Here is a 22,050-nt window from a genome sequence, read left to right as displayed (position 1 = left end):
GTGTGAACTGACAGGTCTTTTTGCGGCCGGAATTCACTGATTTCCGGCCGCAGAAAACTGACATGTCAATTTTTTTCCGGCGCCGCATGGGATCCTGGCCGGAGCGCATACGATGTGTGTACACTCCGGCCGGAATCCCATTGCAAATAAGGCTATGTTCAACTCCTCAAAACTACGGCCGTAGTTTTACGTAGTGTGAACATAGCCTTAAATTCCCCCGCCAGATGGTTGAAGTTTAAATTAGGTAAGGCTTTATGCCTTTGCATCTTAGCCTTTTTTTAATTTGGATCTAGAGGAGCCTCAAATAAAACATATCATACTAGGGTCTAAAGGCCCTATTCCATGGAACGATTATCGTTCGTATTCGGCCGATATCGGCCGCTACGGACGATAATCGTCCGGTGGAATAGAGTGCAACGATCAGCCGACATCGTTCATGTCGGCTGATCGTTGCAGTCGCTTGTTTTTCAACATGTTGAAAAACAAGCGACTGATATAGCAGCGATCTGCTGCCGTCGCTCCGTTGAATAGGAACATCGGCAGCAGACGCTGCTATATCCTATGGGCTGCCCGGACGATCAGCGATCCCCCGGGCAGCCCCCCCGCAGCTCCCCGCCGCCCCTCCTGCACTCACTCACCCGCTCGCTGCAGCCGCGCTGAATAGCGGCGGCAGCGAGCGGGGAACGAGGAGTAAACGAGCGCTGAGAGCGCTCGTTTGCTCCTCTAAACGACCTGTGGAATAGGGGCATAAGGGTCTATTTACACAGAAAGATTATCTGACAGATCTGACCAAAGATTTGAAGCCAAAGCCAGGAATGGATTTAAAAAGAGGATGGATCCCAGTCTTTCCTTTATGACCTGATCTCTGTTTATAGTCTGCTCCTGGTTTTGGCTTCAAAGATCTGTCAGATAAATCTGTCTGTGTAAACGCACCATAACTCTCTAAAGAAGGGTTTGGGTCCAGGTGTTAACACTTGTTGTAAGACATATAGACATTAAGGGCCCTTTTACACAGAAAGATTATCTGACAGATTATCAGCCAAAGATTTGAAGACAAGGCCAGGACTGGATTTGAAAAGAGGAGAAATCTCAGGCTTTCCTGTATGACCTGATCTCTGTTTATAGTCTGTTCCTGGTTTTGGCTTCAAATCTTTTAAAGATAATCTGTCAGATAATCTTTCTGTGTAAAAGGGCCCTTAGGTAGCAATACCACTTAATAAGATTAAAGGGGTGATCCAGCACTACAAAAACATGGCCACTTTCTTCCAGAGACAGCAGGATTCTTGTCTCTAGTTTGGGTTTAGGTTTTGTAACTCAGTTAAATTGAAGTGAATGGAGCCTAATTGCAAACCACACCTGAACTGGAGACAAGAGTGGTGCTGTCTCTGGAAGTGGCCATGTTTTTGTAGCGATGGATAACTCCTTTAGTTGCTTCCACCGACAACAGGAGGTTAGACCACGTCCAGAATTTATCCCTGAAAAGGCGCAATAGAGGATCAACATTTAGTGACCGGGCAGAGGCATTGTTCCTACTAATCATGGCTCCCAAATATTTAAAATAGTCTACTACCCAAAGACCCCCCACTCCCCAAACTGTTACATGATTCATAGATGGATTCAGGTTATGTATGGTGGATTTCCCCCAGTTGACCCTCAGACCAGAAAATTCTCAGAAAGTATTGATTATAGCTATAGCTCTGGGAAGGGACATGTCCAGGTGGGACAGGAACAGGAGCATGTCATCTGTGATATAGATCTTTAATTATTAATATAGGAACTTTGGGTGTCCATCATATACATATATCTAACATTGTCTTTACAGGTGCAGTTTGGTCTTTGGATACTACGATACCTCTGCACGTTGTTCCTCTTTATGCTGGGATTTGTAGCCCCTGGACGGCCACACAAGCCATATATTCTTCTTATCAATGAAGATGAAAGAGATGTAGAAAATACACAGGTATGAATATCCATAGGCTAGACTACTATAATACTGCTCCCGTATACAAGAATATAACTACTATAATACTGCCCCCTATATACAGGAATATAACTACTATAATACTGCTCCTATATACAGGAATATAACTACTATAATACTGCTCTTATATACAAGAATATAACTACTATAATACTGCTCCTATATACAGGAATATAACTACTATAATACTGCTCCTATATACAGGAATATAACTACTATAATACTGCTCCTATATACAGGGATATAACTACTATAATACTGCTCCCTATATACAAGAATATAACTACTATAATACTGCTCCTATATATACAAGAATATAACTACTATAATACTGCTCCTATATATACAAGAATATAACTACTATAATACTGCTCCTATATATACAAGAATATAACTACTATAATACTGCTCCTATATATACAAGAATATAACTACTATAATACTGCTCCTATATATACAAGAATATAACTACTATAATACTGCTCCCTATATACAAGAATATAACTACTATAATACTGCTCCTATATACAAGAATATAACTACTATAATACTGCTCCCATATACAGGAATATAACTACTATAATACTGCTCTTATATACAAGAATATAACCATACCTCCCAACTTTTGCAAAGAGGGACATGTGCGCCGCGGTCTCCATAGCCACGCCACCCATAGTGACCCTCCATATCCACGCCCCCATAGCGACTCCCCTACAGTCACCACATGCTGCTGACTGAATAGTGCCCAATATAGTATCCAATCCCCCAAAAAATGCCCTATATAGTATCCAATCCCCCCAATAGTGCCCACATAGTATCCAATCCCCCATTATAGTGCCCCACATAGTATCCAGTCCCCCAATAGTGCCCACATAGTATCCAATCCCCCAATAGTGCCCACATAGTATCCAATCCCCCTATATAGTGCCACACATAGTATCCAATCCCCCATATAGTGCCCCACATAATAGCCAATCCCCCTGTATAGTGCCCCACATAGTATCCAATGCCCCATATAGTGCCCCACATAGTATCCAATGCCCCCATATAGTGCCCCACATAGTAGCCAATGCTCCCATATAGTGCCCCACATAGTAGCCAATGCGCCCATATAGTGCCCCACATAATAGCCAATCCCCCCGTATAGTGCCCCACATAGTAGCCAATGCTCCCATATAGTGCCCCACATAGTAGCCAATGCTCCCATATAGTGCCCCACATAGTAGCCAATGCCCCCATATAGTGCCCCACATAGTAGCCAATGCCCCTTATAGTGCCCCACATAGTATCCAATGCCCCTTATAGTGCCCCACATAGTAGCCAATCCCCCCATATAGTGCCCCACAAAGTAGCCAATCCCCCCATATAGTGCCCCGCATAGTATCCAATCTCCCCATATAGTGCCCCACATAGTAGCCAATCCCCCATATAGGGCCCAACAAAGTAGCCAATCCCCCCATATAGTGCCCCACATAGTAGCCAGTGCCCCACATAGTAGCCAATCCCCCCATATAGTGCCCACATAGTAGCCAATCCCCCATATAGCGCCCCACATAGTAGCCAATCCCCCCATTTGTGTGGCCCGACCAGAAAAACAATAAACCAGTAACTCACCTCTCCGCTGGTCCCAGCAGCTCCTCTCCCGGCAGAGCGCGCACTCCTGTCATCCTCCGGGGCAGGCAGCGGGGTATACAGACACTGACTGTGTCTGAAGTAATTCATGACAGAGGCTGCAGGTCACTTCTGGCACAGTCAGTGTCGGTATACCCCGCTGCCCGCCCCGGAGGATGACAGGAGCGCGCGCTCTGCCGGGAGAGGAGCTGCTGGGGCCAGCGGACAGGTGAGTTACTGGTTTATTGTTTTTTCGGTGGGGTCACATATAATTCGGGACACTGGGTGCCGTTCCGGGACCGCGGGACAGCACCCCGAAAACGGGACTGTCCTGCGGAATCCAGGACGGTTGGGAGCTATGATATAACTACTATAATACTGCTCCTATATACAGGGATATAACTACTATAATACTGCTCCTATATACAGGAATATAACTACTATAATACTGCTCCTATATACAGGAATATAACTACTATAATACTGCTCCTATATACAGGGATATAACTACTATAATACTGCTCCTATATACAGGAATATAGCTACTATAATACTGCTCCTATATACAAGAATATAGCTACTATAATACTGCTCTCTATATACAGGAATATAACTACTATAATACTGCTCCTATATACAGGAATATAACTACTATAATACTGCTCCTATATACAAGAATATAACTACTGTAATACTGCTCCTATATACAAGAATATAACTACTGTAATACTGCTCCTATATACAGGAATATAACTACTATAATACTGCTCCTATATACAGGAATATAACTACTATAATACTGCTCCTATATACAGGGATATAACTACTATAATACTGCTCCTATATACAGGAATATAACTACTATAATACCGCTCCTATATACAGGAATATAACTACTATAATACCGCTCCTATATACAAGAATATAACTACTATAATACTGCTCCCTATATACAAGAATATAACTACTATAATACTGCTCCTATATACAGGAATATAACTACTATAATACTGCTCCTATATACAGGAATATAACTACTATAATACTGCTCCTATATACAGGAATATACCTACTATAATACTGCCCCCTATATACAAGAATATAACTACTATAATACTGCTCCTATATACAGGAATATAACTACTATAATACTGCTCCTATATACAAGAATATAACTACTATAATACTGCTCCTATATACAGGAATATAACTACTATAATACTGCTCCTATATACAAGAATATAACTACTATAATACTGCTCCTATATACAGGGATACCAATGTAAATGATTTCTTTTGTTTTCCATGTTCAGGAGTGTGATGGTGATTATTATGTGTACAATCTGTATCTCGGGTAGATGTATAATATATACGGTGACAGTAAAGATATAATGGGAGTTGTAGTGTGCAGTTTCCTGTATGGTGTTGGGGTCAGTTCTCCTCTCTATGGTCTATAGTATATACTGCCTTTAGGCCGTTGGACATAGCACAGGAGCTGCTGAATAGAGAGCTGGGGGCTGTGCCCTCTGTATAACCTCACGGCGCGGCCCGCAGGGGGATTGTGCTGATTCAGTGTAGCGGCCTCTGTGGGGACGGTGGGGGTAGTAGCTCTGCAGCCACATAACCTACAACATGGTTAGTCTCTTTAGGCCACTTCTGCAGATCATCCTCTTCCTTCTATACAGGAATTCTGCCATATTGTAAAGGTGTCATTGTAGGTTGTTGCTCCGTAACGCACAAGAATGCTGGGAGTTGTAGTTTTTCGGCGGCGGTTGTTTCCTATTAACTCTCTCTTTCTCTTTTTTCAGCCTCTCATGAGGAACCGCAATGAGTCCACGTGGCAGGGATTCTGGACGAAGGTCCGGCTCCTCATACCATACATGTGGCCCCGAGGGAACGTACTGCTGCAACTTGTGGTTCTCCTCTGCATGGGACTGATGGGGCTGGAGAGAGGCATCAATGTCTTTGTTCCCATATACTATAAGACGATAGGTGAGGGGGGGGGGGTGCCATCCTTTACCCACTATGAGGAGTAATATACTTCATGTTTCAATCATCAACATTTTCAGGATCCCTGTTCACTGTCAGTGAATGATGAAACGTGTTATTAAAGGGGAACTCCAGTGGGGGGAAAAAAGTTTTTTTTAACTGGTGTCAGAAATTTGTAATTTACTTCTATTAAAAAATCTTCAGTCTTCCAGTACTTATCAGCTGCTGTGTGTCCTGCAGGAAGTGGTGTATTCTCTCCAGTCTGACACAGTGCTCTCTGCTGCCACCTCTGTCCATGTCAGGAACTGTCCAGAGCAGCACCAAATCCCCATTGAAAACCTCCCCTGCTCTGGACAGTTCCTGACATGAACAGATGGCAGCAGAGAGCACTGGGAAGAATACATCACTTCCTGCAGGACATACAGCAGCTGATAAGTACTGGAAGATAGACTGGAGATTTTTAAATAAAAGTAAATTAGAAATCTAAGTTTCTGACACCAGTTGATTTGAAATAATTTCTTTTCGCCGGAGTACCTGGAGTAACCACAGGACTCATCGGAAGACCTAGCCATCTCCACCCATGTATCAGGTTTCTATTCACTGACGGTGAGCTGTCAGAATGGAGGCTCACAGTCTCCATCGATGTCATGGCCGTCATGTAAGTCTGTGTGTTGTGTCTCCTATGACAGTGGACCAGATGACGGAGGGCTCCCCATGGCACACGCTGGCGTTCACGGTCTGCATATATGTGCTGCTCAAGCTGCTGCAAGGCGGAGGAGCAGGTAATGTCTGATACCCACAGTGTTTTTGGCGTCTTCTCCGTATGTGCATACGTTACATGTGCTGATTCTTTGTGGGGGTCGTGTTTGGGGTCTCAGCTGAGCTCCTGCCATGTTGGGGGTTCCTTTAAGACTTTCCCTCTTCCACTCTTTTTCCTTAAGGTGCGACGGGTTTTGTTAGTAACCTGCGAACCTTCTTGTGGATCCGGGTGCAGCAGTTCACAAACCGTGAGGTGCAGATCCGCCTGTTCGCCCACCTGCACTCCCTATCCCTCCGCTGGCATCTTGGCCGTAAAACGGGTGAAGTGCTACGCAGTGTGGACAGAGGAACCAGCAGCATCAATAGCCTCCTGAGGTAAGGACCCCCGGAGACTGGTGACAGCCAGGGACCCCCCCTGTGACTTATGACTGCCAGGGACCCCCCCCCCCCCCCCCCGGAGACTGATGACTGCCAGGGACCCCCCTGGAGACTAGTGACAGCTAGGGACCCCCCCCCCCCCCCGGAGACTGGTGACAGCTAGGGACCCCCCTGGAGACTGGTGAGTGTCAGGGACCCCCCCGGAGACTGGTGACTGTCAAGGAGCCTCAGAGACTGGTCACAGCCAGGGACTCCCAGAAGACTGGCGACAGCCAGGGACCCCCAGAAGACTGGCGACAGCCAGGGACCCCCAGAAGACTGGCGACAGCCAGGGACCCCCAGAAGACTGGCGACAGCCAGAGACCCCGAGAGGACTGGCGACCGTCAGGGACCCCGAGAGGACTGGCGACCGTCAGGGACCCCGAGAGGACTGGCGACCGTCAGGGACCCCGAGAGGACTGGCGACCGTCAGGGACCCCGAGAGGACTGGCGACCGTCAGGGACCCCGAGAGGACTGGCGACCGTCAGGGACCCCGAGAGGACTGGCGACCGTCAGGGACCCCGAGAGGACTGGCGACCGTCAGGGACCCCGAGAGGACTGGCGACCGTCAGGGACCCCGAGAGGACTGGCGACCGTCAGGGACCCCGAGAGGACTGGCGACCGTCAGGGACCCCGAGAGGACTGGCGACCGTCAGGGACCCCGAGAGGACTGGCGACCGTCAGGGACCCCGAGAGGACTGGCGACCGTCAGGGACCCCGAGAGGACTGGCGACCGTCAGGGACCCCGAGAGGACTGGCGACCGTCAGGGACCCCGAGAGGACTGGCGACCGTCAGGGACCCCGAGAGGACTGGCGACCGTCAGGGACCCCTAGAGGACTGGCGACCGTCAGGGACCCCTAGCGGACTGGCGACCGTCAGGGACCCCTAGCGGACTGGCGACCGTCAGGGGCCCCTAGACGACTGGCGATCGTCAGGGACCCCTAGAGGACTGGCGATCGTCAGGGACCCCTAGAGGACTGGCGACCGTCAGGGACCCCGAGAGGACTGGCGACCGTCAGGGACCCCTAGAGGACTGGCGACCGTCAGGGACCCCTAGCGGACTGGCGACCGTCAGGGACCCCTAGCGGACTGGCGACCGTCAGGGACCCCTAGCGGACTGGCGACCGTCAGGGACCCCTAGCGGACTGGCGACCGTCAGGGACCCCTAGCGGACTGGCGACCGTCAGGGACCCCTAGCGGACTGGCGACCGTCAGGGACCCCTAGCGGACTGGCGACCGTCAGGGACCCCTAGAGGACTGGCGACCGTCAGGGACCCCTAGAGGACTGGCGACCGTCAGGGACCCCTAGAGGACTGGCGACCGTCAGGGACCCCTAGAGGACTGGCGACCGTCAGGGACCCCTAGAGGACTGGCGACCGTCAGGGACCCCTAGAGGACTGGCGACCGTCAGGGACCCCTAGAGGACTGGCGACCGTCAGGGACCCCTAGAGGACTGGCGACCGTCAGGGACCCCTAGAGGACTGGCGACCGTCAGGGACCCCTAGAGGACTGGCGACCGTCAGGGACCCCTAGAGGACTGGCGACCGTCAGGGACCCCTAGAGGACTGGCGACCGTCAGGGACCCCTAGAGGACTGGCGACCGTCAGGGACCCCTAGAGGACTGGCGACCGTCAGGGACCCCTAGAGGACTGGCGACCGTCAGGGACCCCTAGAGGACTGGCGACCGTCAGGGACCCCTAGAGGACTGGCGACCGTCAGGGACCCCTAGAGGACTGGCGACCGTCAGGGACCCCTAGAGGACTGGCGACCGTCAGGGACCCCTAGAGGACTGGCGACCGCCAGGGACCCCTAGAGGACTGGCGACCGCCAGGGACCCCTAGAGGACTGGCGACCGCCAGGGACCCCTAGAGGACTGGCGACCGCCAGGGACCCCTAGAGGACTGGCGACCGCCAGGGACCCCTAGAGGACTGGCGACCGCCAGGGACCCCTAGAGGGCCACAATGATGTAGTGCTGGATAAGTCATTGTGCTGTTGTCTTCCTCCAGTTACATTGTGTTTAGCATCGTCCCCACCATCGCGGACATCATTATCGGCATCATCTACTTCACGTCTTCCTTCAATGCCTGGTTCGGACTGATCATCTTTGTCTGTATGACGTTATACCTGAGTGAGTATTTTGGAGAGAGCTGTCAGTGCCACCCTGATCTTATGCTCCAGAATGTTAGTGGGACTGGGTCGCTAAACCAATCACAGGACAGGACAACCGAGGTTACTGATTGGCTGAGCGGCCTGTCAATTCAGAGACCAGCTCTGAAGCTACGGCTTATACTGTTAGGTAATAGGGACAGAAGCTTAGACTCTTAGGTAATGGGGCTGGAAATGTTAGGTTCCTAATCTTCTCACTCCTTGTTTTCAGCCCTGACCATCATCATCACCGAATGGAGGACGAAATACCGTCGGGATATGAACACCAGAGACAATGAGGCCAAATCTCGGGCTGTGGATTCATTGCTGAATTTTGAAACGGTGACTCAGACGTCTGTGCTGCTCTGTCAGCTGTAATGTGTTCTCATTGTGTCTCCTGTGGTTACGCATGGCCGCCATCTCTGTGTGATGGGATTACCGACCTCCATCACTGTCTGATACTGTATATTACATACAGAAATACTGATAAAGAGCTGGGGAGCCGGGAAGATGACCATAAAGGATGATGATGACCTTTGTATTTCAAGATGGACATAAAAGGGTTATCTAGCGCTACAAAAACATGGCCACTTTCTACCAGAGACAGCACCACTCTTGTTTCCAGTTCAGGTGTGATTTGCAATTTAAGGAGTTGTTGCATTTTTTTTTTTCTTCCAGTACTTATCAGCCCCTGTATGTCCTGCAGGAAGTGGTGTATACTTTCCGGTCTAGAGAGCAGGAGAGGTTTTCTATGGGGGATTTGCTGCTGCTCTGGGCATTTCCTGACACGGACAGAGGTGGCAGCAGAGAGCAATGTGTCAGACTGGAAAGTATACACCACTTCCTGCAGGCCATACAGCAGCTCATAAGTACTGAAAGATTAAACATTTTTAATTGAAGTGAATTACAAATCTTTGCCACTTTCTGGCAACAGTTAATTTAAAAGAAAAAACTTTTACCCACCCAGATTGTACCCACAATCTGACCCCCCCCGCCCATCTTCCCAAACCACTTGTACCTTCGGATAGCTGCTTTTAATCCAAGATCTGTCCTGGGGTCCGTTTAGAAGGTGATGCAGTTATTGTGCTAAAAAACTACTTTTAAACTGGCAGCCCCGTACCCTACTGGAGTATCTGTGCCCTAACTTTGCACCACCCCTCTGTCCCTCCTCCCCATCCTCTTCATCCTTAGGAATGCCACTGGAACATTTTCTCCATGCTGAACATTTTCACAGGTGTCTTAACGATCCAGCCCATGTGCAGTCCTCTTACAGCTGACGAATAGGAGACTATCTGCCTGGGGCATTCCTAATGATGAGGAGGGTGGGGAGGAGGAACAGAGAGGTTGTGCCAGCCTAATACATACACAATGTAGGCCACGCCCGTAGGGTACGGGGCTGCCAGTTTAAAAGTTGTTTTTTAGCACAATAACTGCATCACCTGCCTAACGGACCTCAGGACAGATCTTGGATTAAAAGCAGCTATCCGAAGATACAAGTGGTTTGGGGAGGGTCAGATGTGATGTCTGGAGGAAAGCGGCCATATTTTTGTATCCCTGGATAATCCCTATAAAACTGCTATATTGTCTCACCGCATACAGTCTATTCCTGCTGCTACATCTCAGCTAATTAATTACTGTTGAAGCCCAAGCAAGCACCGAAGTCAGGGTCCTATTAGACAAAGCGATTTATCAACGACCAACTATGAACGATCGCAAACGCCCTGAAATCATTCACCGTAACATACAGAACAAAAGGGCTCCCAGCTACTTCCCTCACCACTGCTGACCTCTGCATTTCCCATCATTCCTTGCTTTTTGCTTAACCCTTTTAACTGTATTTGCTCAAATTTAAAAGGGTTGTCCAGGCAGGACACTTCTTATATACACCATGGCACAGAGTAGCAGAGTGAGCAGGAACAGCCAGGACCAGGGCTTGAGCAGCCCTGCAGTTCCCAACACAGCCATTGATAGCAGGAGACGAGGTTGTACCACCATTTGTTGTAAAAAATAAAAATAAAAAGTGTCACTGTCGTTTGATTTTTTTTTCCCCCCAGAAATCAATAGTACAGGCGATTTTAATTGGGTTTATTAGCTGTCTTCATGGTTCTCTATGGAGAGGGGAGGGGTGAAGGGAGATGAGGCACCAAACCAGGACAACCAAGAGTTAATTTACAGCTGCATCATTGGCTATCTCCTCTGACAGTCAGCACTGACCTCTCTGACCCCTGAATATCAGCTTTCATACAGCTCCCACTCTGTAATCCTTTGTTCTCTGCCGGCGACTAATCTCCCTCCTCCCCTCTCCATAGGTTACACAGGGCCCGACTGTGTAAAAGAGTTGAGATTTCCTGATAATAAGCAGTGAATGAGAGAGAGGAGGGGGGGACCTGGGGAAAGGCTTTTTGAATGCAGATAATGGCATATTTGCCTAATAAACTCAATTACAAAGTTTCTGGGGAAAAAACAAAAACACGACAGTGACACTTTTTCCGGAGTTCCTCTTTAATCCTGACACCTTCTGTTTTCTCCACCAGGTGAAGTACTACAATGCTGAGTCATATGAGGTGACTCGGTTTAATGATGCGATAGTGAAGTACCAGGTAAGGCTTGAGCTTGTCTCTGTAGTCCATCATCTTCTGTTGGGTTATACAGTAACATTTCTGGTATGAGTTTTTATAGGAGAGATGGTCACATGGGGGCTCTACTACTACTGTTCACACCAGGGCCTGGCAGCTTGTATATGGCAGCTTGTTCTTGTGGTTGGTGTGGTCCCAGTGGTCAGACCCCCAGCAATAGTTGTCTCACAGTTCCTGATGTCTCCTAAGTCCCCATTCTCCTGCAGGTGCTGCTGGACTATCGGAATCTCTGGATTATTAGATGCAGGGTGGAAGTAACTTCACAGCATTATGGTTTTCCATCTATTACCTTATCCTCTTCCTTACAGGTGTCGGAGTGGAAGGTGAACGCCACCCTCGCCTTCCTGAATCAGACCCAGAACCTGATCATTGGGATGGGGCTCCTGGCCGGGTCACTGCTCTGCGCTTACTTTGTCACAGAGAACAAGTTCAAGGTAACCGAGGGCAGAATTCTCTGAGCTTCTCCTTATTCTGATGGATATTACTGACCTCATTCTCTTCCACTTACAGGTTGGGGACTATGTGCTGTTTGGAACCTACATTATCCAGCTCTATACTCCTCTCAACTGGTTCGGCACATACTACAGGTAAGAGGCGTCTCCATGTTCTTTAATACAACTCCACTGTGCATGCTGAGCTTATGCTTAAAGGGAATGTCTCATCAGAATTTTTTGTGACATTTTTTCTAATTTTCAATTTTTTTTTATCTATATTCAAAAACAATCTTGCAGTTTTCATTCTCACCACTGGGGCTAAAGCTAATCTGAGACTTCCTGTTGTGTCTGTAATGATAAGAGGAGGCTGCAGTAAAGTGATCTGTACAGCGTCATGTGACACCAGTAGATAGAGGAGACAATAGCAGCTCCCTGTGGAATGACCTCTTCACCGGTCACAGAGCGCGCTCAGTAATGTCTTACATTCATCTCAAGGGGACAGAGTCTGTCTATTGTCATCTTCGTCCGTGAAGCTTGCTGTAAAGCACGTCATTTAATGCTGCTAGGAACAGCAAAGGCAAGATTGCCCCCCCCCCCCCCTCATAACAATGTAGAAAAAGTGAAATAAAAAAAAAAATTAAAGTGAGAAAATAGAAAAGATTAGAATAAAAGAACAGTTTTTAGTATCTGACTCTGGGTCTTTTACACAGGCTGATTATTGTCCAGAATGGTTGCTAGAAACGCTCCGTCGGCTGATAATGTAAAAGTGACAGCGATCAGCTAGGGACAAGGAAAACACCTGATCCTCGGCTGATTGTGTCTTTAGAACAAGCCTTAATAAAATAAAATTTATCGTCATCAGCCGCACATCTCCCTTTGTAAACATGTGCGGCCGACAGCAAAGGGAAACTGACAGCCCGGATTTGTATATATCTGTGCTGTCAGTTTCCAGATCGCACAGCAGTGCATACTTACCTAGTGTGCTACCACTGTGATCCAGCATCCTATTCCTCCCACTCTCTTCCGTCCAGCCGCTGCAGCTTCAGGCTGCCACCTCTTCCAGAATGTTTGACAGTCAGAGGAATATACAGGACAGGAGAGCCTAAGAACAGGATGCTGGATCACAGCAGGGACACAGTAGGTAAGTGTGATCTGTAAACTGACGGCATGGATATATGTATGTTTGTGCTATCAGTTTCCATGGCTGCATGAATGATACAGGGATTATTTGTGCAGCCTGGCCTGTTGCAGTTGAGCGTCGATCTTGCTGACCAGCACTTGTTTGTGGCTCCCATGGCCAACTAATGTTTAGGTCTAAAAGGACCTTCATACACAGCGGCCAATCTGATGAAACAGGGCTGCAGTGTAAAGCATGGTGGAGTGGCAGAGGAGCAGCCTGATACCCTGATAGGACGCGAGGTGGATTTCAGACTAACCTGAGGTCACTGCTCATAGCTGGATCCTAGTAGAGCAGAACTTTACCTGTTTTATTCTCTCTTCAGGATGATTCAGAATTCCTTCATTGACATGGAGAACATGTTCGAGCTGTTCCATGAAGACCAAGAGGTGAGGGCACCCGCTTAACCTGACCAGAATGAGCCATGTACCTGTATGTGTGCAGGTTGGACCCTTCATTCTCTTAGGCCCTGTTCACATCTGGGTCGCAGATTTGTTATAAGTGGAGAATTGAGCTAACACCAAACCTGATGGACCTCATAGACTTATAATAGACTTTTGGGTTCTGTCACAGTGTTTGCGGTTTTGATGGGAAGAATAGTGTTGCCTACTGCTAAACAGCCTCCAACATGGATACAAACAGAGCCTTACCCTTAAAGGGGTATATATAGGACAGGGATGGGAAACCTTCAGCCCTCCAACTGTTGCAAAACTACAATTCCCATCATGCCTGGACAGCCGAAAGTTCCCCATCCCAGATATAGGTGATAAGTGTTTGAGTCGAGCTGCTGGAAACCACCATGATTTAGAGGGCAAGGTCTTGAATTACCTATTGCGACAGAGCAGTTATGGGTCACGTGTTCTACTTCTCTATTCATCATTTATGGGAGATCTGGGAATAGACAAGTACAGCACTCTACAATGGCGCTCCCATAGACAATGAGCGCAAACCACCAACAGGAGACTCGGGAGACCCTATCAATCCAGATGTCTATATAGGTACCTATAGTTATATATCCTTACATTACAGGTCCATCTATTTCTGCCTGTTGACCTGTACTGTTAATCTACATCCCAGAAGATAGAAACCCCCCAACACACCTAATACTTCTCATAGTATCTAGACAAGAAGCCTGGACTCCAAACATTCTCCCTGCACTGATACATTGTAACAAACTAATTATCTACCACAAGGTGTCCTAGGTAATCCGTCCTATACGCAAAGAACGCAACTTAGCATAAAGAAAGAGGAATCCACCCAGGGGATCCCCAAAAAATGTTTTGCTGGACAATGAATAATGTATCACAATAAATCTTTATTATTACACAATTAAAAAATTACATTAAAAATTGGAGACGAAGGAACAGCACCATACACAAAAATTGGGGAGAGGGGACATGAATCAAAATAAATAGCCTGTATTTACATATCACTTGTATAATAGTATATTGCACATATCCATGAAATATATAAATAGGAGGAGTTTTTACTCACCGTAAACTCTCTTTCTCGTAGTCTTCATTGGGGGACACAGACACCATGGGTATAGGCTGCTGCCACCAGGAGGCTGACACTAAGAAAAACAAAGCAAGTCGGCCCCTCCCAGCAGGCTATACCCGCCCACTGGCACTGAGCTAATTCAGTAGTGAAAAAGCAGTAGGAGGAGCCGAAAGGAAAAAGGAAAACACCAAAAAAGGAAAAAAACAGTCCACACTCAAAGTCTGAAAACACAGGCCAACCGGCAACTACAACACAGACAAACATGGGGTGGGTGCTGTGTCCCCCAATGAAGACTACGAGAAAGAGAGTTTACGGTGAGTAAAAACTCCTCCTTTCTCGGGCGTCTTATTGGGGGACACAGACACCATGGGACGTCCCAAAGCAGTCCCTTGGGTGGGAAAGAGAAAGAAAGGACTTAAGGAGAAGGAGCCACCGCTGCCTGCAAGACCTTGCGGCCCAAGCTCGCATCAGCCGATGCAAAGGTGTCCACGCGGTAAAACCTCGAGAAGGTATGCAGAGACGTCCATGTGGCGGCCTTACAAACCTGAAGGGCCGAAGCCCCGTGCCGGATAGCCCAGGAAGCCCCCACCGAGCGGGTAGAGTGAGCCGAGACTCCAAACGGAGGCGCCTTACCCTTACCGCTGTAAGCCTGAGTGATGGCAGAACGAATCCAGCGGGCAAGAGTCGCCTTGGAAGCCGCCGATCCCTTGCGAGGACCCTCTGGGATGATGAAGAGGGAGTCAGAGTTGCGAAACGACTTAGTCCGTGCAAGGTAGACGCGCAGGGCGCAAACTACGTCCAAGTGGTGAAGTGCCCGCTCCCTCGGATGAGAGGGGGCAAGACAGAAGGAGGGGAGGACTATATCCTCATTGAGATGAAAAGGCGACACGACCTTGGGCTGGAAGGAGGCCACAGGCCGAAGCACCACCTTGTCCTGATGAAAGACCAGAAAGGGGGGACGGCAAGAAAGAGCGGCCAACTCCAATATCCGTCGAACAGACGTGACGGCTACCAAGAAGACCACTTTGAGGGAGAGAATAGACAGGGGCACGTCCCGGAGGGGTTCAAACGGAGAAGACTGCAAAGCATCCAAGACCAGGTTCAGATCCCAGGAGGGAACTGGATGACGATAAGGGGGGGCGAGATGTGCCACTTCCTGGAGGAAGGTCTTGACCTGAGGGACCGAAGCCAAAGGTCTCTGGAAAAAAACAGAAAGCGCGGAAACTTGACCCTTAAGGGAACTAAGGGATAAACTGGACTCCAGCCCTGCTTGGAGAAAAGCACGGAGCCGAGCCAACGAAAAGGAAAGCGGGGGCGCAGAGCAGGCTTCACAATGGCGAAGGTAGGACTTCCAGCAGCGATAGTAAATCCTGGCAGATGACGACTTTCGCGCTCTGATCATCGTCCTGACGACCGCGTCCGAGAAACCACGGGATCAACAGGTTTCCAGAATCCAGGTTTCAACAGCCACGCCGTCAAACGAAGCGAGCCGAAATGCGGGTGGCAGATCGAGCCTTGACTTAGAAGATCCGGACAGTCGGGAAGACGCCAGTGGGCGTCGGCGGCGAGGTTCACGAGATCCGTGTACCAGGCGCGTCGGGGCCACTCCGGGGCCACCAGGATGACTGGAACCCCTTCCGCCTTGATTTTTCTGACAACCCGCGGAAGGAGCGGGAGGGGAGGGAAAATGTAGGGCAGGCTGAACTGCCGCCAGGGGATCACCAAGGCGTCTGACGCCAGAGCCTGAGGGTCCCGCGTCCGACAGACAAACTTCGGCAGACGTCGGTTGATCCGGGATGCCATCAGATCCACGTCGGGCGTCCCCCATCTGAGACAGATCTGGGAGAACACCTCGGGGTGCAGGGTCCATTCCTCTGGATCCACACGTGCGTGACTCAGGTAGTCAGCCATCCAATTGTCCACCCCTGGGATGTGGACAGCGGATAGGGCCAGCACGCTTACCTCTGCCCAGGAGAGGATCAGCGCCACTTCCGTCATGGTGGCCCTGCTGCGGGTACCGCCTTGATGATTCACGTACGCCACCGCAGTGGCGTTGTCTGTCTGTATGCGGACGGGGAGACCTCGGAGCTGTGATTGCCAGTGCAGGAGAGAGAGCCTGATCGCCCGTAGCTCGAGTATGTTTATGGGAAGCCGAGACTCCTGTGGCGACCAAGTCCCCTGCGCGGTGAGAGTGTTCCACACTCCTCTCCAGCCGTGCAGGCTGGCGTCGGTGGTTACGATCTGCCAGTGGATGGGGAGGAATGAGCGACCGATGGAGAGGCTCGGAGACCTGAGCCACCATTGGAGATCCCGCCGAAGGCGAGCTGGAAGGCTGACCCGGCAATCCAGGGAAGAAAGCGACTTGTCCCACTGTGACAGGAGGAAGAGCTGAAGAGGACGAGAATGAAACTGCGCAAAAGGCACTGCCTCCATTGCGACCACCATCCTCCCCAGAACCCTCATGCAGAACTGAATGGACACCGGGCGATGACTGCAAAGGACCCGAACCCCGGACCGAAGGGACAGCAGTTTGTCCTCCGGAAGGAAGACCCGAGCCTGGAGCGAGTCCAACCTCATCCCCAGGAACATGATGGACTGAGAGGGGGCCAAGAAGGACTTGGGGTGGTTGAGGAGCCACCCGAAACGAGGAAGTGTGTCCAGCGTTATACGGAGGCTCTCTGAATTCTGGTCCCTGGACGGGGCTTTGACCAGAATGTCATCCAAGTAAGGCGTCACAGAAATCCCTCAAGTCCGTAACAGAGCCATGACGGCCGCCATGGTCTTCGTAAAAACACAAGGGGCCAGGCCGAAAGGGAGAGCCACGAACTGAAAGTGGTCCGACCCGATGGCGAAGCGCAGAAAGCGCTGGTGGGTGGGGAAAATGGGAATGTGGAGATACGCGTCCTGGATGTCCACCGAGGAGAGGAACTCGCCCAGCTCCAGGGACGCGATGACGGAACGCAAAGACTCCATCCGAAAATGAGATAGCCGGACGTGGCGGTTAAGACGCTTAAAATCCAATATTGGACGCACCGAGCCGTCCTTCTTTGGAACTACAAATAGGTTTGAATAGAAACCGCGGAACCGTTGGAGGGGAGGAACGGGAATAATAACTCTCTTGGCGAGGAGAGAATGAAGGGCCTGGGAGAATCCGGCCGCTAGGGAGGGGGACTGAGGCAGACGATAAGGAAAGAAACGGTCGCGCGGAATGGAAGAAAACTCTATCTTGTAGCCCCGAGACCCCACGTCCCGCACCCAAGCGTCCTCGACATGGGAGAGCCAGACCTCCTGGAAAAACAGGAGACGGCCGCCCACCTGCGGGGAGTCGCACGGGGGGAAACCTTCAGGAGGAGGCGGGCTTGGGAGCGCCTGACTTGAAGGGGGCCCGGGAGGAGTTCGTCCGGGCTTGCCAGGAAGGACGGTTCCTGGAGAAACCAAGTCTCTTGGTTTGGGTGGCCGCAGTTTTGCCGGAAGGAGCCGGCGGGAGCGACCGAAAGGAGCGAAAGGAACCCAGCTTGCGGTGGGAATCCTGATGCTTCGGGCGCTGCTGGGGGAGATTGGTACTCTTACCCCCGGTGGCATCAGAAATAATTTCGTCCAAGCATTTCCCAAAAAGACGGGAACCTGCAAAGGGGAGGCTGGTAAGAGACCTCTTTGAGGCCAGGTCAGCCCGCCACTCACGCAGCCATAGAGATCGGCGTATGGCCACGATATTAGCTGACGCGAAGGCCGAGCTGGCTGCGGAGTCTAAGGAAGCCGAACAGATATACTGGGCCGCATCTTGTATCTGCTGAGCGAGGTCAGCCAGGTCGTCGGGGGATGCCCCAGAAAGTAGACCATCCCTCAGCTGTTTAGTCCACACCGAGATCGCCTTGGAGACCCATGTGGAGGCAAAGGTGGGCAAAAGGGAGGAGCCGGAGGCCTCGAATGCCGACTTTGCCAAGGCTTCCACCTGTCTGTCGGTGGAATCCTTGAAGGAAGCCACGTTGTCCAGAGGAAGCGTAGTGGCCTTAGTCAAACGGGAGACTGGAGGATCCACAGAAGGAGGACAGGACCAGTGGGACACAAGGTCCTGAGAAAAAGGATACAAGGCTTCCAAGCGTTTGGGCTCGGCAAACCTCCTATCTGGGGTCTTCCAGTTCTTGGTGAATAGAGAGTCAAATTCCTTGTGACTGGGAAAGAAGCTATGGACACGGTGGGCACTTTTGTTGAAACAGACCTCTGCAGATGGGGGCGGGTCCTGTGAATCCTTCAGCTGGAAGATATCACGGATGGCGGCCACGAGGCTATCTACCGTGGCAGACATGTGAGTCAGAGATGGAAGCTAACTCAGAATCTGACGGATCTCCAGGAGAATGAGACCGCCTTGCTGGGGAGATGTGGGCAGGAGCCAAACTCGACCTAGGAGAGCCTGAAGATGAACGAGAAGAGGACGTCCGAGGACGTTTACTGGAACGACTCCGACCGGAGCGACTGGTGAAAGGGAGGGGGCGAGCCTGGGTTTCCTCGGAAGAGGATAGACGATCGAGGGCAGCCATCTGAGAGACAGAACGACAGAGGGAACGCGCCCAAGCTGGAGCTGGCTCATCCGACTCCTGGGAAGGAGGGGGATCCTGTGCAAGGGACTGAGAAGAACCGGACTGCATGGAGCAAGCAGCGCAGAGTGGCTGAGAATGGCCAGAAGAAGATTTAGTGTTACAAGATGAACAGAAATAATAAGTAACAGAGGAAGGAGGAGGCTGCTGACGGCGTGAGGAGTCAGACCTTGAGTCAGACATAATGCAATATAAAGGGAAAAAAACACACAAGTGTATCTTCTTAGGGGCAGACAGCTTAAAAGCAAAAGGTGTCGTGGCAGGAAGATTTCAGCAGTGTACCAGGTAAGCTGGGGAGGCTGACAGCCTGCAGGGGAAGAACAGACACCCAGTGAGTGAAAGCAAGAAGACAGTTAAATGACACAGTGAATAAAAGGGTCCCACAGAAGCTTACCCGGGAGAACAGAATCTTCCTGGAAGCAATATGTTGCCTGGAGCAGCCACTCGGCAGGAAGACCAGCAGATCGCTGCAGAGTAGGGCAAAGCAATGGGGTTCAGACCAGGGCACAGAACGCAATGGTGTCCGGAAGCCCTCGCGCGGGAATGTACCAGCGCGGCGTCCTCTGCGTAGTGACGTCACCGCGCGGGAGATACAAACAGGGCCTGACCGGAACTAGCGCCCCGGACCCGGAGAGCAGTGCCACGCTGCCGGGTGGAAGCGGCATCTTCCAACACCCGGCCCGGTGCAGTGGAGCAGCCGGGAAACCAAGTAGCCGGAGGTGTCGGGGCGCGCGCGGGGGTCGAGGGAGACTGGCGGTGCGCGCGCGAACGGGGGAGCAGGCTGCAGGGAAAATCTGCGGGGGAAGGTGGTCCGGAGGCTGACAGCTTGCACAGAGGGGGCGCGCAGAGGTCTCCGGCTAGTCGGGAACCCCGGAGGAGTGCCCCGACAAGAAGGAACTGGGAAGAGGCCGGGCAGAAAAATACTCACCGTCCGACGTCTTCTGCCGGCACTGTGCCACGCTGACGCGCTCAACTCTGGGAGGCTGAGTGGGCAGGGGCTGTCGGAACAGAGTCCGCAAGGAGGAGACAGACAGCTGGGCAGGTCTGTGTCCTGGGCGCTGGGTCCGGCCGTAGGTGATCTAGGGTAGACAGCCCCTCTATATTTAGGGTCTGTTCCCTGGTCACATGAAAAGTGGGATCAGGGCGAGTCTATATTACTCACCGTGCCCAACCTGTTAGGGAGAAAAAAAGGGTTAACATAGAAAAAAGCAGAGACGATCTGGAGCAACCAGACCTGCATCTGCCTCCTACTGACACTAAGCTAAACTGAATTAGCTCAGTGCCAGTGGGCGGGTATAGCCTGCTGGGAGGGGCCGACTTGCTTTGTTTTTCTTAGTGTCAGTCTCCTAGTGGCAGCAGCCTATACCCATGGTGTCTGTGTCCCCCAATAAGACGCCCGAGAAATATATGTATATACGTATAAAGACAAACAGATACCAGTAAGTGACTAATGAAACCAAGTGTACTTTAAATATATAAAATTCTATATAACAAAGCAGTGCAATTAATGTGGATAAAATCCAAAATATACTTTTTGATGTGCTGAAAATAATATAGTAACAGACCCAAAGAAGGTTCAACTTAAATTAAATTAGTGTAACAACAAATCCACAAAAACAATAATCAATATAGAAAAATATATATATACATAGATATTGATTATACAAAATAGCTCTGTGTGACGGCAACACCATAATAATTTCAATCTCACTGAAGTCAGCATCCTATAAATCCGTCACTATTATACAATTATTGGAAACCCATCAAAACATTATCCACCAGAACAAAACACATGGGCAATACATTCCTTTTATAAAATATTAATATCTTTATTTAGTACCATTAAAAGCGTAACAAAATAAGAATATAAATCGTGCTCAAAGACAAAAAGACTCAATAAATAACAACCACTTGCACAGTATACATGGGGATGCGACGCAGCATGTAACAATTGCACTATGTCCGACTATATGCTAAAGATTATATGTATGGTAACTAAAGTGTGACAGAAGTAAACCTAAACACTATCCGGTCCTTCACACCCAAAACAGTATGTTATATGACCTATACTGGAAATCCTATCCCATCATCGTAGTGACTACATCCAAATATTAACATATGTGCAAATAATAAAGTTGTAGCATGGTCTTACCCATATTAGACTGTGAAGATGGCGATCACCCCGACGCGCGTTTCGCTTCCTCTAGGGGATTTTTTTTTGTGCGCGGCTTAATCCCGCTGTTGATGCGGAAACACATGGCTGCTTATTTGTTTATTTATTATACTGGCTACGAACTTATGGATTTATGATCCGGGAACTTCATGGACTTATGGGCTATCATGTGTTTATATTTATTTATTTATTTGCTCATCCTTATTATATATTTACATTTGCTCACTCCAACTATATGTGTTTATTTGTCTATCTCTGTCTACCATGTGCTTATGTTTGTTTATTTTGTTCTTGGACTTCCTGAGGTCATTGACCTGGAAGCCCAATATGATGTCATCAGGATGTGCCTATATATTGCTTATGTAGTGTCTACTTGGTATGCTTGATAAAGGCCCATGTTAGATTAAATAGGGCCGAAACGCGTTGCAATAATAATAAAGAACATATGCCTATTACGCCATCTATTTCTGGATGATTCCTGGCTGCACCGCTGTGTGCAAACCTATATACTTCTGCGCTCACTATACTCACTATAGTGGTGTGGATTCGATTCCTGGTCCTGTAATGGGCTGATTACACATCTACACTGGTAAATGTACATACACAGTGTCCCCTCTGCCTACTCACCCT

The 22,050-nt window shown here is 49.6% G+C and overlaps 1 protein-coding gene across 3 annotated transcripts in view; it reads left to right on the top strand.

The window, feature by feature from the left end:
• Positions 1 to 22,050, top strand: part of ABCB6 (ATP binding cassette subfamily B member 6 (LAN blood group)) — a 38,371-nt gene that overhangs the window by 5,959 nt on the left and 10,362 nt on the right. For all 3 annotated transcript variants that reach the window (XM_069982530.1, XM_069982532.1, XM_069982529.1), the window contains exons 3-12: positions 1,823 to 1,960; positions 5,401 to 5,584; positions 6,271 to 6,363; positions 6,523 to 6,715; positions 8,767 to 8,888; positions 9,138 to 9,247; positions 11,440 to 11,505; positions 11,850 to 11,975; positions 12,052 to 12,128; positions 13,478 to 13,541. In XM_069982530.1, coding sequence (XP_069838631.1) covers positions 1,823 to 1,960; positions 5,401 to 5,584; positions 6,271 to 6,363; positions 6,523 to 6,715; positions 8,767 to 8,888; positions 9,138 to 9,247; positions 11,440 to 11,505; positions 11,850 to 11,975; positions 12,052 to 12,128; positions 13,478 to 13,541 — 1,173 coding nt within the window. The remainder of the gene's footprint in view (positions 1 to 1,822; positions 1,961 to 5,400; positions 5,585 to 6,270; positions 6,364 to 6,522; positions 6,716 to 8,766; positions 8,889 to 9,137; positions 9,248 to 11,439; positions 11,506 to 11,849; positions 11,976 to 12,051; positions 12,129 to 13,477; positions 13,542 to 22,050) is intronic.

The sequence above is a fragment of the Dendropsophus ebraccatus genome, chromosome 9, assembly GCF_027789765.1.
Source record: "Dendropsophus ebraccatus isolate aDenEbr1 chromosome 9, aDenEbr1.pat, whole genome shotgun sequence".
Classification (NCBI taxonomy): Eukaryota; Metazoa; Chordata; class Amphibia; order Anura; family Hylidae; genus Dendropsophus; species Dendropsophus ebraccatus.
The sequence above is the reverse complement of the archived record's forward strand: the minus strand, read 5'-3'. Positions and strand labels throughout refer to the sequence as shown.